Below are 18,013 nucleotides of genomic sequence, written 5' to 3'. Positions count from 1 at the left end.
CTCCACATGCAATACTTTAAATCTGAACTAAAAGTAGAAAATACTGTACTGTGGTTACCAACTTTGATGAAAAGCTTCATATTAATGTGTGCAAACTGCTCCTGACTTCGAAATTTATATTGAAGACTAGCACTATTCCGTACTCTCATATAATATGAGCATTTTATAGTTATTTCTGTGTTATTGTTATTATTGTAGTATTACTCTAATGATTCGGACTTCCTAACGTGTTCTTCAAATTCTAAAATGTCATCTGCTGTGGTTGTTTCCATTTCACTTTGCTGGGTTGGTCTTTCTTGGTCAGGTCCGTCAGTGGTGCAGCAGCTGCAGTGTAGTTTAGGATAAACTTCCTGTAGTATCCCACTAACCCCATGAAGGATCTGACCTGATGTTTGGTCGTCAAAGCTGATGCTCTTGTATGATAGTTATCTTTTTTTTTTCTTCCATGACTATCTGTTTGATTACCTACCTTGTGTCCAAAGTCCAGCATAGAATAGCCTATGTAGCACTTAGGTGGTTTGATGGTCAGACTTGCTGCCCTCACTCATCTGAACAATTCTCTGAGTTTCTTCAGATGTTTTTCCAATCTGGCTGTGTGTGGCAGAATGTCGTCCAAATAATGCTCGATGTTGGTGTTTTTGTGAAACATCTTCTTCATCATGTGGATGAATGATGCTGCCAAGTTGACTAACCTTTACTGAGGTCAATCTTGGAAAAGAATTTGGCCCCGTCTAATTTCGCCATGATAGCCTCTGGGTTGCCCATAGGTTCATAGTCGAAGTTTGTCCTGAGGTTCAGTTTCTGGAAGTCTATTCAGAAGTGTTTAGCCATCCATTTTCTTCACGACTATCACTGGTGAATAGTAGGCCGACTTTAAAGGCTCAATGATTCCAGCTTCCAACATTACCCAGACTTCTTGCTTTATCAGGTCTCTCATCATATAGGCATTTGGCAGGGCTTCACCTTGACAGGATACCTGGTCATAGCCTTAATCTTGTGATGCATAAGGTCTGTCTTGCCTGGCTTATCTGTGAAGACATTTGTGTACTGACACAGTAGCCCTTGTAGGTTTCGTTCTGCTTACCAGTCAGTTATTCACTTATGTTAACGTCTTTGTATGTTTCATCTCCACCTAGCAGTCTTAGGTCTAGTAGGTCTTCATCTTTTTCTAGCGTTGTAAGTCTGCAGACATATCGCTCTGCCACTGGGGGGCAGTTACATGTAAATTAAAAATCTTCATTAACTCGTATATCAGATGTTTATCGTTTCAAATCTTTAGAATGCCAGACTTCAATAAACCATTTATTGTTCAGGCAGATGCTTCTGACATTGGAATTGGAGCAGTACTCCTACAAGAACATGAAGACGGACTGGTTCCAGTAATGTACATAAGTAAAAAAACTGTTGAGCAGTGAGAACAACTACTGTGTGATTGAATGAGAGTGTCTGGTAATTATATTTGCCATCCAGAAATTCCAGAACTATCTCTATGGAAAGGAGTTCATCATCCAGATGGACCATCAGCCACTTGCATACATTCAGTGATGCAAACGCTACAGTGCGAGGGGCATGAGATGGGCGTTGTACCTCCATAACTCCAGGTTCTGCATTGAAGCCATCAAGGGGAATGCAAATGTTGGTGCATACTGTATGAGTAGACTTTGTATGAATTGAAAACAGTCTTTGTATATAATATAAAAAGTATTGTTAATATTTTTTCTTTAAGGGGAGTATGTTGTTAGATATACATGACTGTCTTACTTACATTTAATACAAAAGTATTATTTAGTTTATATTGTGCGAGCATTAAAGTGAGTTATTTTTAGAAGTGATAGTTATGGCAAGTTTGTCAACGTAACTGTTTACGACTCATTTGTTGTGTAGCTCAGTTGTTGTGAAGTGTTGTAATGTTACTCGAACCTTCTGAATTTTTCTCGTTGCTTTAAGTGAGTATTGTTATATCATAACGTCTCGTAGTTTGCAGAAATTTCTAGGCCTCAGTGGGGCAATAGATATATATTTATAGGCGACAAAGTTAGTGCAAGTAAGAATGTTAATGAAAGTGTAAGTAAGACAAAGTTAAGGAAAGATATAGATCTGGACTGTGTTTGTAAGTTTAGTCATAAAGAGTGTATAGTGGTGACTTTTAGAGTGTTATAATCGCAGATTGTATTGTAATAATAGAATAGAAAAGCATAATTTCGTTTTGTAAATGGGTTATAAAGTAACTGAACCAGCCTGTGTGGACTTTTGACTCAAAAGAGGATTATTTAAAGCTCTGAATACAACTGTGGTAACCCATGGGGTAGTGTAAGTGAATCTATCACTGATTGCATTGTAATAACAGAGTAAAGGAGAATATTCTGTCTTGTCAAAAGGTGTTCTAAAGTAATTGATCTCGCCAGACAATTATTTAAAGCTTTAAATACAACTGTGATAATCTATAGTGTAAAGAATTTTTTTATACATACGTTTGACTTGTTTTGAATATATTATTTTAAAACAAGTGGTTTGTGTGCTGTCCATTTATTGTGGAAATTTATCGCCAACAAGTCACAGACACCTACTGTAAGGAATTACGGCCCTATGAAAAACCTGACAGCCTCATTGAATTTTGTGTATTTCAACATTAGTGATATCCAGTATATTCTGTTTCAATCCATATATATCGCCATACATAGTAATAATAAACTTAATTAAAATTATAATTATTATGTTCCAAACTAGTGTTGTTATTAGTAATTTTTTCCGTCATAATTTCATTCACTAAACGTTCAGGAAAAAATTATGTGAGCTTTAATGAACAGTAAAATAACTGCTTAAGATCTGTATGATTTCTAGGGATTGCTTTCTACTTTTCAAACAGTTAAACATAGTCATTTGTGGATTTTTTCATTATTGTTTGATCCTCAATGATTTATTTTCATTGGTTTTAAATTATTAAATCTAGAATGCAGATATGTATATTACTCTTCTATTTTTATTGATTTATCGGTTATTAAAATGAAAAGTCCAGAAAAAATTCTTATAGTTACTTCACTAACATCACACATTGAAAGTAAGAAAACTTACTTGTGTTTATCAGTTACATTATTGTTACCAAAGCTGATTTTCATTGGTCATTTTCTATCCATAACATATTTGTTTGATTAGAAAAGGATGGTATTGATTTATTTATTTTAAGAAGTTTTTTTTTACAGAACATTAAATAAGGGACAGAAAAATATGAGCACTAAAGATTGGTTATAAAATTGTTTCTATCATTTGATATTTTTATAACTTGAAAAAGAATAACACTCGTAGTAATGGACGTATATCCACAGTACACAGTTTATTTTATCAGTTGTATATAGAAACTAGTTTCTTTTACTTTCATCAAATAAGCTATTGCATTATTTTCCGAATTTGCGAATACAAACTTCTACTTAAACTCAGCCGTTTGGGCAAATAGTTGTTTAGGAAAGCATAATATTGTCTATAGTTTAGGATCTTGGACGTGAATTTTCCTTTAAATTGTTTTATTTACTGTTTATCCGAATTATTAGTTGCAATAAATAACAAAATGAGTTATAAATTTTACCGTTACTTTTAACTGTAGCATAAGACCGTTATTTCAATATCGTTTTTTGTTAATCATGTAAAATAAAAAATCAGAGCAGAATGATATAAAATAGTCCTTAAATATTTGTAAAAAATATATATTTGAGGTAGTTTTATTTTAATTATCATGTTCTTGTTTCAGAGCAAAAACATAGTAAGCCTAATTACGGATGAAATAAAAACCTACAATTTCAGGTTAATTAACAAAACTGATAAATGTTTACTCTTATTTTTAATGCTTGATTAATCTCAACACGTATCACTGTTTTTTAATAATTAATAAGAACTATTAATGCTTTAAGATAAAAAACGTAACATTTTGTTATCTAATTTTTTAAACCATATTCAGGTAATAAAACATTATACATGTGTTTTGATAATTTTCAACATTTTGACCCAGCCTAAAAGCTAGCTCTCTAGCTTGCCTGCGCAAACAGCCGGATTAGGAGGCGCAGAAAACCGAACATATTTGCTAAGAAGAGGCTGTAGACGTCAGTACTCATTCTCACAGGCACAAATCCCTGCAAGGTTTAGTTGGTTTCTGCCAACGGTCTTTCAGACAGGCGGATAAAGTTTAAACACATATCTTACTGATTGTCATCGGTTGGATTTAGACTGCAGCTTGAGGAATTGGATAAAGGCATCGACCAAACTCTTTCACTATGGAAGATTTGACCTTAGACTTGAACTTGACCTATAATCGCTGTGACACTCTGAATGACACATATTTTTCATTATACAACGTGAGTTACTGTAAGAACGACACTTCGGAAAATGTTCGAAATACCCACCGCCCCTTCATACTTCCGTTGTGGCAACAAATTTTGTGGACTGTCGCCTTTGGTTTAATGGTTACTGTTGCAACTGGTGGAAATACAATTGTCTTGTGGATCATTTTGGCTCACCGAAAGATGCGAACTGTCACTAATTATTTTCTTCTAAATTTGTCCTTGGCAGACCTAATGATGGCTACCTTCAATGCCATCTTCAATTTTGTGTATATGTTAAACAGCCACTGGCCATTTGGTAGCTTTTACTGCACTTTAAATAATTTCATCGCTAACGTCACCGTTTGTTCAAGTGTTTTTACTATTACAGCTATGAGTATAGACAGGTAAGCCTATCTTGTTCTTAAAAAGTGATACTAATTTGGAAAAAAATATCCATATAAAAATGGGAGAGGCAATAAAAAATTACAAAACAACAATTACTACAACTAGGAAACACGTGAGAGAAAAAGAAGTTGATTAACATAACCCCAAAAAATGGATTAAAATAGGATTACTTCACCTTATGTATGTACCTACAAGATTTTTAACTGTAGACTATGTATCACATTTGAACATATTAAATGTTTTCCGTAAATGATAGATCAAGAATGAATAAAAAAAATAGATTAATAATATATACTTTTATAATAAGTGTTTTTTTTTTTGGAATTTGGGTAAAGTTGCAAGAAGCCTATCTCCGTAATCTTGAATTGACATACTAGATGGAAGTCAGCTAGTCAACAACATCCACCGCCATTTTCTAGGTTACTGTAATCGAAATGTAGGAACTTAACCGTCACATATATAACGCATCCACGACGTCAAAGTTCGGAGTGCATTTCTGCAACAACGGGCACTAAAATATGATTACTTCCCATTATATATGTACTTTTTATAACAAACTTTCAACTCGTTGTAGACTGTTTCACATTTTAAAATTTTAACTTTTTCCTGTAGTTTCTAAATGGAAAACTCGAAAGAAAAAATGATAGATTTGTAACATGCACTTTCATAATAAGCGTTTGTTTGTAATATTCGTGTAAAACTACAAGAAGGCTATCTGCACTAGCCGTCCCTAATTTTTGGACCATTCAACAGCATACGCGGCCAACATTGGAGTTACGCTAATCAAATAATACCCCGTAATGGCTCTGAGAGCTTATAACACTACAAATCGGGTTTCAATACACGCAGTGGGCAGAGCACAGATTGCCGATAGTGCAGCTTTATGCTTAACTACAAATATAAACAAGCACACATACTAATCAAACAGTGAAATTTGACAGTTATTCGTATATCCCACCTGTGCCCCAATATTGCAGCAAAAGGGCGTGATCAATGGGTCCAATAATTCACAACAACTAGGCTATGCCCAGCTCTACAATAAGAGTTCTTACAATAAAAGATAAAGCGTAAATAATAAGTCATGAATAAGCAGAAACAAGAAACTCTGCTTATATACAATTCAATATATATTTTTATTGTTTCGAAGAAGTTCGCCATTTAATGAATGACGTTTCAGCAGTCTTTATAGTCTCCGTCATTGGCACTATACTCTTAATCCAGAGTTTGTGAGAATAAGAAAAAACATCTTTAATCTAGTATAACATCAACAACGTTTTGAAGCTATAACGGGCAAACTTTATCTTAAACTAAGAGTCAAGTTTAGCCTATCGGTTAGAATACCAGGCTGCAGAGTGCAAGATTCAAGTTTAGTGAATTACAATAGTGCCGGTCAATCCTGATGTTCAGTGCAAAGCAGGACAATGTCCTTGTGGCAGCCGGTGCTGCTGGCTAGCAGCTTTCTTTCTGAAAATTAGATCAAATTTAGAGGACTTTCTCAGCGTATAAAGTGAAAAATACTAATATTATTAGCCGCGACTTGTAGAATGGCTCTGAGTTTTTTTTTCAAGTAGAAACTTGTAGCTCATAGTTCCATCTCTTGACCGATTTGAGATCTCACTATAGTCGCGACTATTGAATATTCCCTCTTGTCTTTTTCCTTCAATTGTGATAAAAAAAATTTGATGGAGATCAGTACTTTCCATTCGTAACAGATCTTTTCATCACCATCAGTGAATTTTCGAATTCTTTTACCACCAAACTTTGATAAGCAATTCATGTTCGCAATATATATATATATATATAGTCTTTTTTTAACTCGATATATATACATAGAATTAGAGTAAGAGTTTGGGTTATGTCTAGAATGAGTACACTTGAGTATTTTTTCCATTTTACCTAGGTGTAGATTAGTTTTGTTTGTTAAAAGCGATGACAAACATGGCGAAAAAAAGTTCTGCGATGAACATCTTTGTCCTCAACAAACTCCTCAACGAAAACACGTCATCATTACTCAAGTTGATCATTATACAGTATAGATTTAAAATCGTCCATTTTTTTAAAGTCTCGATTCGTAAATACCAATCTATACGATTTTTTTGTTATCAATAATTCTTATTGTTCTGTTGTTTTCTTGAGGAAAGCTTAAACGAATAACAATAGCTAGTGAAATGATGTTGGCATTATGATTTCTTATGTTCGAAAAATTTGAAGTTTAATAATGTGAAAGACATGTTCAAAGCACACTGACTAAAAATTATTTGTACGAAAATAAAGCCCCCCCCCTCAGTGGCACAGCAGTATGTCTGCGAACTTACAACGCTAGAAACTGGGTTTCGATACCCGTGGTGGACAGAGCACAGATAGCCCATTGTGGAGCTTTGTGCATAACTACAAACAAACGAAAATACAAACGTTAGAGTATTAAAACTCTCGTGTATATAAAGGGTAAATATGTTAAGAAAAGATCGTGTTTGTAAAATTAAACTTAACAAATTCTCCTTTGAAGTATTCTTCCGATAAATGTTTATTACTGTATGGGTTTCACTTACTGCCACTTGCCCTATTGTCTACTATTTGTATTACACATCCATGAAAATAATTAAGACACGGTTATGATTACTTGCCTTAGGCAATTCTTACTACGGAATTATCTTTCAATGATTTTACTGGGCTAGCCATCGTTCAGTTTTCCTTTTCTTAATACAAGGAATTTTTGGTTATAAGAATTTTGTACTGACGTCACTCATATTCACCTTTACCCTTCAGCCTTCTCTATAATAAGTACAAAAGTCACAACACGCTATACATGAAATCTGATAATATCATGGTAAAAATGTTAAGTTCATTGATATGTTGTCATAGGATATTAAAAGCTTTTCCATAGTTGTCAAACTGATACGTTTTAACTATTCGTAGATTCATTACCTAATGAGGGAATTAGAGTGTATGCTGCTAATGTGGCTTCGCATAGAGTGTATGCTGCTAATGTGGCTTCGCATACTAACAATTGAAACCCGATTGTAGGTAATTCCCATAACAAAAAATATATATTGTAACATTAAATACGGATGTTAGCCATAGCTCTTTTAAGTAAACTAGCTGAGGGTACCCGTTAGTGAAGCAAACATTATATAAATAACAATGTCAGATAATGTTCCTTTTCCTTCTTTATTTTGTTATTAAATCCCCAATGACCTCATTAGATGCGAATTGTATACCCTGCTTTGTGAGAGTTAACAACTGGCTCTTTTAACTGATTAAATACTTATGCATTTAATTGTAAAATCCAGAAGTATATAAAAATGTGGAAATGCGTCCTATTTCAGGATGTTTTTATCCCCCTTTTCCGGAAAAATTCCTAAAACAAAACAGTCCACGTATTTTGTTGGACAGTTTCCAGTTAAGATACTTAAAATTTTAGTTATCGAGCCAGCCAACTCTGGGTGGTGATACAAGTCAAAATTCTATAAAAGGAAGTAAAAAGTGCCTTGTTCTAGGACTTTTCTAGGACAAACAAAAATAATGTCATTGAATGCTAGTGTGCCAAATTAAATGTCTTTATCAAAGGTGGAATTGTTTTCATTAGAAAATTCAGTGAATTAAATCTACTCAAGTGAAATTGTTTGCCTTTTAAGTCATTTCTACATTTCATGTTATGCATACTCTTTCGAATATGCTTAAATGCACACTGTATATCGGCAATATACAGTATATAAAAAAGGCATACAAACAATTTATTCTCCTTGAAGTAACGGGTTGTTACTGTGAGTGAGATTTCAAGTGTTTGCTCACATCTTTTTTGTTCCATTTATCTTATTACCTCATGAATATCCTTCTTGTAGTTCATTACTTCGGTTAACTATAAATTAAATAAAAAACAAATGATTAGAAATATCAAGAGTTATGTAAGTGATAAATTCATAGATACTGAAAAACTGGTTGTTGCAACTATTGTGACATTTCTACTTTTAAGTCAGTTTTCAGCGTCATTGTGTAGAGAGTATTAAACAATCATTAATCAAGTATTATCATAACAAGAAGATTAAGATAGTTTTATTTCATAATATTGGAATTTTCACTATATTTCAGTTCGAAGAAATGTTATATACGTATACAGAAGGTTGAATACGTTGTATTAAAACGATTACTAACAGGCAAATCTGCAAATCACGTGACAAGCAAATAAATGGTGTATATCAGTACTACATTTTGACATTGTTTGAGCGTCATATTTAGTGTGATGCTTCCGAAAATTGATATCTTTTGAGAAATGTGTGGAACAGCCGTTTCCAACGGAAAATATTTATTCATTGAGATCATGAGAATGTGTTTCACGTCAGAGATTTAGAATTTCAGAAACAAGTATATCCCTTGCACTGAATGTTGTTGAAAAACAAAGGAATATGGATTAACTTGGGGCACCAAGACCATACAAGAAGAGACTTGCAATAAGGCGTACCCCAGCCATGGTAAGCAAAGTGCGGTGTCTTGTTATAATTCATGAGCACAAAAGTTAAGCAACAGTACCCAACATAATCGAAAATTATCTTCGACTGGGAAAGCAATGCAAGTTGCCTCCAAGACATATAATATACCCAACCTCAGTAGTTTGGAGGAATAGATTAACGTAGCTAAAGATACTGTGTGCAAATATGAGACATGACTGGGAAAAATGTGCCCTAAATAAAAACATTGCCTCAGCAGAAAATATTTATCAAAAAAATTGCTAAGATGAGAAATTTAAAATACCTCATGTTTTACTTTGAAATATGTTTGTTTTGTATTTTGGTTTGAAAAAATAACTAAACATAATATAGCATTTTGACATTATTCACCATTATTCTTGCCTTTGGAGCTAACTATACATAAACATATATCAAATTTATCTAGTTGTTTTCTTCGTATTACATTTAGCATTGTTATACTATAAATTGTCAGTTTTGTATCTTCATGAACATTGGTTTTTGTTCGTGCCGTGTGAAAGTTCATGCTACCAACCCGACACGCTTATACCTAAAACATATAGTGTTAATTGTCGTAGTTATGACGATATCTAATAAGCGTGCGGTTATGAAGTTTCTTTGGTAACACGCGGTTTCCAAAGAAGTATACATCAACGACTGTTGTTCAAGACATGAGATGTTGTTTGTGAGCTCCCTAAGTAAGGTAGGTTATTTTGTTTACTTATTGTTACTTTCGTTAATAATATTGATTATACTAGTTACTATAGTGAATGTAATTACTTTTATTTTATTTTAATTTGCCATTCATTATTATACTTTTATTATAAAGAGTAATTTACAATGTTAGCTTAAAATCTGTACTTAGGACTACACTAAGTCATCTAGGTTGGTTGAATCTCATGATATATTATTGAGTTTATGGCCGAAAATATAGTTAACAGCTATGGAACCCAACTGATGAAACAATGAATTATAATTTTATAAGTAGATACGTAAGAAAACTATATTTATTTAGGCATAGATAACCTGGCTAGTTTTTAGTTTCGCTCTAAGTAAATAGCTTACTTTGATCGGAAGTTATTGCTATTATTATCACATATAGATGTATTGGTGATGTCCAACTCCAGGTACAAATTACGTAGCAGTTTAGAGACCGCTGAAATGCCAGTAGACAATTAAAACAACAAAAACTTTTAGTATGTTATGCTTTACATATAAAGTAGATATACCTGGAATAACGGAAGTTATTAAGTCTATAATTCTATAGTCAAGCACATGTACTTTACATACACATAAAATTAATGAATAGCCATTCTGCATATACCTTTTAAAACAAATTTACGTCTTTATGACGTTATGATCTCAATACTGGTTAAAATGAATTAGGTATCATTATATTATTAGCGTGTATTTTTCAAGTAGTTAACTCGTAGCAGCATCGTAGCACATCATACTCCTAACAGATCTGAATTCATTTTAATAGACGACACCGCTCGTCCTTGCACACATCAAGAGCTATGTGTGGGTACTGTTGACTAACTGCCTTTCCTCTAATCTCTCAGTTCAAAATTAGTGACGGCTAGCGCAGATAGGCTTTTGTGAAACGTTGCGCAATATCCGTAAAAAAAAGCTCATACAGGATATTTAATGAGGTTGAACACCGTTTCGACCACCTGGAATAGACCTACATTGATGTTTCAGAATCATGAGCCATGGTGCTGTTGCAGACTTCCAAGCTAGGAGTGTGTCATGTCAGTGTGCCAGTTGCAACCGCTATGTGGCTCCTAGTTCAACAGACACTTTTCTTATGGTCTGAACGCATTTTTTAAGCTGACGAAGCATAGTTATAATTAATTATGCTTGTCATAAAACATTAATAATATGCCTATTATATTTTAACACTACATTACTTATTCAGTTCCTATGAGGAAGAAAATTGATTAATAGTATTTCAACCACACTATGTCTGCCATAGTTCTATGGGTACTTTTTAATTTAATCTAATTTAGTTACTATATTTGGACATATCCTTCCTCGTACATATTTTTTCGTGAGATTTGTATTGTTTCAACGATTTAATGTTAGTGAACTTTCGAGTGTTTAAATAATTTTTCTTATTTAGTTTAAGCTCTAACTGCTATTGTGTATCCATTGTTTCTTAACATTTTCAAAAGTTTCAGTATTTTAGTAAACCTTTCTAACTATTCACTAATTTTTTTTTCAAGCTTCTTTTTCTTCTTTAGTGTCATCTTCGAGAAGGTTGCCGAAACGTAACATGTAATTTACGAAACGTGTATAACAAGCTGAGCTTATACAATACATTTGTATTTTGAGTCGTTCCATTAAATGTTTAAAGTCATAAATCTGTAATTCATTTTTCTATCCTCAGGGTCCACTTAATATGTGTACAAAATTTCAGGTTTCTAGGTTATTTTCTCTTGGAGCTATGGCGGTCTCACACACACAGACACACCCTTTTATTATTATAAATTCTTATCCTCCTTCATAGGAACCACGTAGTATATTGATATATGCATTGTAAATATTCCTGATAAAAAGTAAGCTGGTGGTAAAGATCAATACTAGAATAATTCAAAAGTAACATATATAATAACAAAGACAATACGGAATAATAAACTCATTAAAATACGTTACATATCAATACTTCAGAAAACTAAAATCTATAATGATTAGATTGCAATGAATCATCATTTGAGTATCTTCTGTGTTAACGGTATTTTCGATAGAAACTACGTGTCCGTGTATTTCACGTTACTAGTTACTATAGTGAATGTTATTACTTATATGTTAATTTGTCATTCATCATTATATTTTAATTATAAAGAGTAATTTGCTGTGTTAGCTTAAAATCTGTACTTAGGACTATACTAAGTATCCTAGGTTGGTTGAATCTCACATCAGAGATTTAGAATTTTAAAAACGAGTATATTCCTTGCACTGAATTTTGTTGGGAGACAAAGGAATACGGATCAACTTGGGGCACCGAGACCATACACGAAGAAAATTGCAATAAGTCTTACCCAAGCTCCATTATATTATAATGAAAATTTCTTTCTTTCTTTACTTCTATCTTTCTACAAACGCTATAACTAATAACAGTAGGACTAGAATGTCAATATTTTGGGCCGTCAGTGCATTATAAGAGTAACAGGCAAATCTCATTATATACTATAATAGCACAATAAAACCTAAGACGTATAGGACAATAAGTGCTACTGTTAGGAAAATTAAAGAAGAAATTTACTCTGTAAATTCCAAAAAATAAATATAATAATACACCCTTCTCACCTTTTGATATATATATATATATAAACTTTTATAGCTCTTATAGAATGTCTATGTATGTTTACTCTTGCAGAAACTAGAAAATACATAAAATCAAAATATTCTGTTTAATATATGGCAAAAAATCTAATTAGTAAACTTAATTACCCTCTAACTTTCTAAGTTAAAACTCCTTACGTGTCCAAGTGTAATTAACATCATCCAAAGAACTTTGTTAGCTACGTGATGTGTTGAAGTCGTGTAAGAACTTCGAATAAATTTAGTTGATGATTCTAGTGTAACCCAGAATTCAGTAATTTTGTTTACAATGACTGTAGGCCAAATAAATGAATATCATTTACGTCTTCTGAAGGTAAACCGATAAAAAGAAAAATACAAACGTTTTGAATGATATTTAATTTCTAGTGGGATAACGCATTTTCGGTGGGGATCCGCAAAGTTAACATCACACCTGTTGTAACGCATCTCAAAAAAAGTATGTAGATACTTGTATAGAATGTGTCGTACTTTTGGTACTACAAAGTACTTAAATACGTAAAATCTTATAAGTATGCACAAAGCTACACAATAGGCTATCTGTGTTCTGCCCACCACGGGTATCGAAACCCAACTTTTAGCAACGTAATCCTGCAGAGTGTAGACTTACAGCTGAGCCACTAGAGAGTGGCACTTCACTAAGAATACAGATGTTTTTGAAAAGTTTATATAAATCCTGGTTTAACCCTTTCATTTTCTTTGTGAGAACGAATAAATTCGTTCCTCTGTAATAAAAATAAAATAAACCACTCAGAATCCGGCAGCTCTTGAAGGATTAATGTTATTATATTAAGAAATTCAACCGAGTCCAGAGGCTTATGTTTTAAAGACGACGTAATACATGATTCGCTATATTTTGACTTTTGTGATGTGACACTTTATTCAAAAGTTGTTTTCATGAAACCATTAGACTCACAAATAACAAGTCAGACAGATCTAAACATACTTTTTTCTTACCTATAGACAAAAATGTATTTTTATAAGAGAAAATACAACAAAAAATAATACGAAACATGTTTACCTGGTATCGTCTTTCTACACATATACCAGTCAGTAATGCAGAGAACATTACACTTATTAACTTTGTTATAACAAACTACCTATCAGAAGCATCACCATTTAGCGAAATGGTGTTAAATAACACGATTATTTTATACTTATGTTTCAGAAAGGAATCTGGAGCTGTCTTTTATTTTTAAGTTTTTTGTTTTTAACTCTTGCTTAGCTTGCCAATCCAACGCTTCTCTCATGCTTTTCTGTCACACTTTTCCTCTCGAGAGTTTCATCCAGTCGTTAGTGTTGTCATTCTCAGATCTAACCTTTCTATGATGCAACCATCTCTTGCCAACACGTTTCAACTCTAATCTAAACCTTGAATCTAAATCACTCTGGCAGATATTAATGTCATTCCTTGTTATTAACAATAAACAAAATTTCCTCTATAATGAGCTCTAGTAAGTCTTTTACCCCATTTTATACATTTCAAAGGTATACAAATATATATATATATATAGGTTATTCATCTTATAAATTAAAAAAGCAATAAAAACTGACTCTCTGTAAAAATTAACAAACACTACAATATTATAGTCAGCAGATGACAGCACTGTCACATATCCTAAAAACAGCAAATAAGCAAATTTGATTAATGATATCACATAGTGAATATTGAGGCGTTAATCTAGTAATTACATATTTAGGGACATTCCATCAGGTAAGATATTATTTCCAACACCTTTGTAATTTGTATGAATTCTATAATAGATTAGTATTTTTTACACATTAGTTTTCAATCAAGGTTTCTTTACTATTGTTGTTTTTAATCTTTATTGAGTGCGACAAAACCTCATTTTTTTTAAGTTTCAGTGATTTACTTAGAATATAAAGTTATGATGTGTTTAGAATAACAGATAGCATGTGAAGATTTATACTTTAATATAAGTCAGTAAATACTAAACAAAGTGAATTCGTAATGATGTATATAATAAAGAAATATAAGAAGCTATAATTGATGCGCCAAGTGCTTGCAAATCATATATAAAAAAAAAGTTTCCTACCCTTTTGGACAGAAATAACGAATACAACTTAACATTAACAAATGCAAGAAAAGCAAACGATAAAAACTAGGTGCTTTCTTATAGAAATTAAGTTATCTAGAAACAGACTTCATGCTGCCCCCAAGTGGCTCAGCGACATGTCTGCGGACTTATAACGCTAAAAATCGGGTGTCGATATCCGTGGTGGGCACAGCGCAGATAGCCCATCGTGTTGCTTTGTTGTTTTTCCTGCAGATTTCTTAGAACAACAACATTAATGGTTTGTTTGTTTGTTTGTTTTGAATTTCGCGCAAAGTTACACTAGGGCTATCTGCGCTAGCCGTCCCTAAGTTAGCAGTATAAGACTAGAGGGAAGGCAGCTAGTCATCACCACCCACCGCCAACTCTTGGGCTACTCTTTTACCAACGAATGGTGGGATTGACCGTCACATTATAACGCCCCCACGGCTGAAAGGGCGAGCATGTTTGGTGGGACGGGGATTCGAACCCGCGACCCGCAGATTGCGAGTCGAGTGCCCTAACCACCTGGCCATGCCGGGCCTTTTTACCGTTGTAAGTCCATCAACTTACCGCAGACCAACAAGGAGACCTGTCAAATAACACATCATATTATTGAAAACTTAAGTCCCCCAAATAAGATATGTATATTAAAGGAAACATTCCAATTTATTAGCAGTTCTGAAATACCTAAGTAACTAAGAATTTATAACATTTTTGTACAAAGTTGAAGGGATGTTACTACTAGTTGGACGGAAAATTCTCGTCATTTACGAAAAGTATTTATACCAATAGGATATTGATTATTGTTATGCAAAAATCTGAGTAATGTTTGAGTGTCATATATATATATATATATATATTAGCAGGATATACGGTAGCAATTTAGTTATTAATAGTCTGATTATTCGAAGTAACTAAATCATCAATGTGTCTATATGTTAAAGTAAATAAAGCTAAATTCACAGCTTCTTCTATGAATTAATGTTCATTAAAATATGAATAAGTATTAGGAATATCGGAATAACAATCCGGCACGTTAACCACTAGGTAACAAATAGCCGAAAACAATAGGTAATGTAAATCAGGAAAAAAAAGAAGAAAAAATGAAACTACCTAATAACATCATTTCTGATACAGGAATTTGTTATTTAGAAAAACATTTTATCTTATTCGAAGGATTATCTCCGTCTATTAAATTGCGTGAAGAAAAATAAGAGACGTTTATGAGGTTTCATTTATTAATGAGATATAGTTTTACTGATCTTTAAAAACGCCCCATTAACTTCAGAAAATTTGTCCAAAAGCGAAACAGTATATGAATGAAGTCTCTCGTAAATTCTAATTCGATAATGTTGGGTGGTTTATGGGTCATCTAATTGGAAATATCTATCCCTACTGCAAAGCTAGGAAGACTTCTTCTGTCTTGTTTTTCTACAATCGTCACAGGAGCTCTTAAAAAGTTGCTGAATAAGAACATAAAAGTTGTAAAAACCTTTTTTTTCTTTTTTTTACCCACGTCGTTGAACTTGAATTATTTCGAGAATTATCAGTCCTTACGAGCAACCCTCCTGATAGCAGTAAAACTAACTAATCTTTAAATCCTTCCTGAATAGTAGCGTGCAAAGAAGTAGTGAGAGTATTTTAAACATCTTATGAAGTCAGTTTATTCCATTCAAGAACTGATCAATATCGCAATCTCAGCCTTTTTTTGTAAACATGTTGAATTAATTACATTAAATTCTTGTTTTATTTTTATTTGGGCGATTGAGTAAATAATAAAGGCTTATAATTATTCTAACACAATAAGACTTTTGCCAAGTATTAAAAATATTCCACTATTGAATCATTTAGAAATAAATACATGATAGGCACAATAATTCTTAACGCAGTTACGTATGATATTCATTTTTATCCAGACAATTATGACCTTGATTATCGAGATTGTAAGTTTCCTACACAGGTTCAGAATAACTTATGAATGCATTAAAATATACTTTTACCGTTTTATCTTTATAATTTCTTGGCTAATAAAAAGAAACTAATACTGATAGCATAGTATTTGACTTCAGACTGAATCTGCACGTTTTTAATACAAGAAAAGATCATTCCCAACTGTCTTCTTGAATTGTCTGGAAAAACAACATTTAGCTATCTTTCATGTCTTAGTTTCGTAAGTTCTATAACAATCTTTCATGCATCTCTTAGGGATACATTAATTATAGCTATTACTTCTGAGGAATCTGATTTAAGTTTTGTTTAAGTACCAGAATATTAGCATTTAGTCCACCACTTTAATTATCTTGAGCATATCGAGTTGGTTGACTTTTGTTAGAATTATTTCCAGGGAGTTAGAACATTCTAATCATTTGAATTTGCTTCTTTTATTTTTTCATCAGATGTATTGCTATTGTTCGGCCTTTAACATCGAGGATGTCAAAGGTAAAAGCAAGAGTGCTCATTACTATGATCTGGTTGTGTAGTATAGCCATCGCTCTCCCAGCGCTACTGTTTTCTACCACAGAAACCTACAGCTACGGTAAGGAGGGAGACAGAATTTTGTGTTACCTTCACTGGCCTGACGGACGAAGTGGAGTTTCAACAGCGGATTACGTGTAAGTTTAATAACGAACTTTTTAGTAATCTTGTTTTGTTTTTGTTTGTATTTTTTTGCGAATAGCTTTTTGTTTAGTTTTGTTGAATTTCTCGCAAAGCTACTTAAAACTACTCTTTGCTAGCCGTCCTTAAATTAAAAGTAAAATATTAGAGCCAATAAAGAAACCCTAATTCTACTAGCTTCGTGGAGCTTTTATTTCCTTAAAATAATGTCTTCAGCATTTAGCTTACCAAGAAATGACCAAAGTGTGTACTCTCTTCAACAGAACAGCTATGATTGTTGAAAGAAAAAAATATATCTAAAAAAACGAAAGTTGTACTAACACGTTCAGGTGTATAAAACTTCTAATGTAGAGTTAATGGATATCAAACAAAAACCTTATTATACGTTTTTTTACAGTGTATTAATGGAAAACAATACGCGACACCTACAAGTACAAATAGGTATTTTCGAGAATATACCATAACTATTAATCAGGTTTACTAACTTAATGCTATATTTTTAATTAGATAAGACTGTACACTGATGTCCATTTTTGACTTGAAAATAACTTTCTGTGAATAAAAAGTTTTTTTTTAAAGAATGGATTTACATCCCAGTAATTTCAAAGAAATTAAAATGGTGTTATTTATTACGGTATCGTGTCATTCAAGTGTCTCCCGTTGAAGCAAATAAAAGCTCTCTCCGCACTTTGAGATCGTGGATATGCTAATTTATCGATGGTGAAATCCAACTCTTCAGTCAGATAACAATAGTCCAAAAGTGGTTGCTGTTGACTAGCTAGATGTGTTCCCTCTAGTCTGTCAGCTCAAAACTGATGAC

General features: G+C 32.9%; 1 protein-coding gene across 1 annotated transcript in view; it reads left to right on the top strand.

Annotated features, from left to right (window-relative positions):
- The first annotated feature begins 1,280 nt into the window (after window positions 1-1,280).
- LOC111085517 (tachykinin-like peptides receptor 86C) overlaps window positions 1,281-18,013 on the top strand; it is a 21,792-nt gene continuing 5,059 nt past the window's right edge. The window contains exons 1-2 of the mRNA XM_022384465.1: window positions 1,281-1,411; window positions 16,974-17,189. Of these exons, the coding sequence (XP_022240173.1) occupies window positions 1,281-1,411; window positions 16,974-17,189 (347 nt within the window). The remainder of the gene's footprint in view (window positions 1,412-16,973; window positions 17,190-18,013) is intronic.

The sequence above is a fragment of the Limulus polyphemus genome, unplaced genomic scaffold (genome assembly GCF_000517525.1).
Source record: "Limulus polyphemus unplaced genomic scaffold, Limulus_polyphemus-2.1.2 Scaffold20, whole genome shotgun sequence".
In the NCBI taxonomy this organism is placed as follows: domain Eukaryota; kingdom Metazoa; phylum Arthropoda; class Merostomata; order Xiphosura; family Limulidae; genus Limulus; species Limulus polyphemus.
This window is presented reverse-complemented; position numbering and strand designations above follow the sequence as displayed.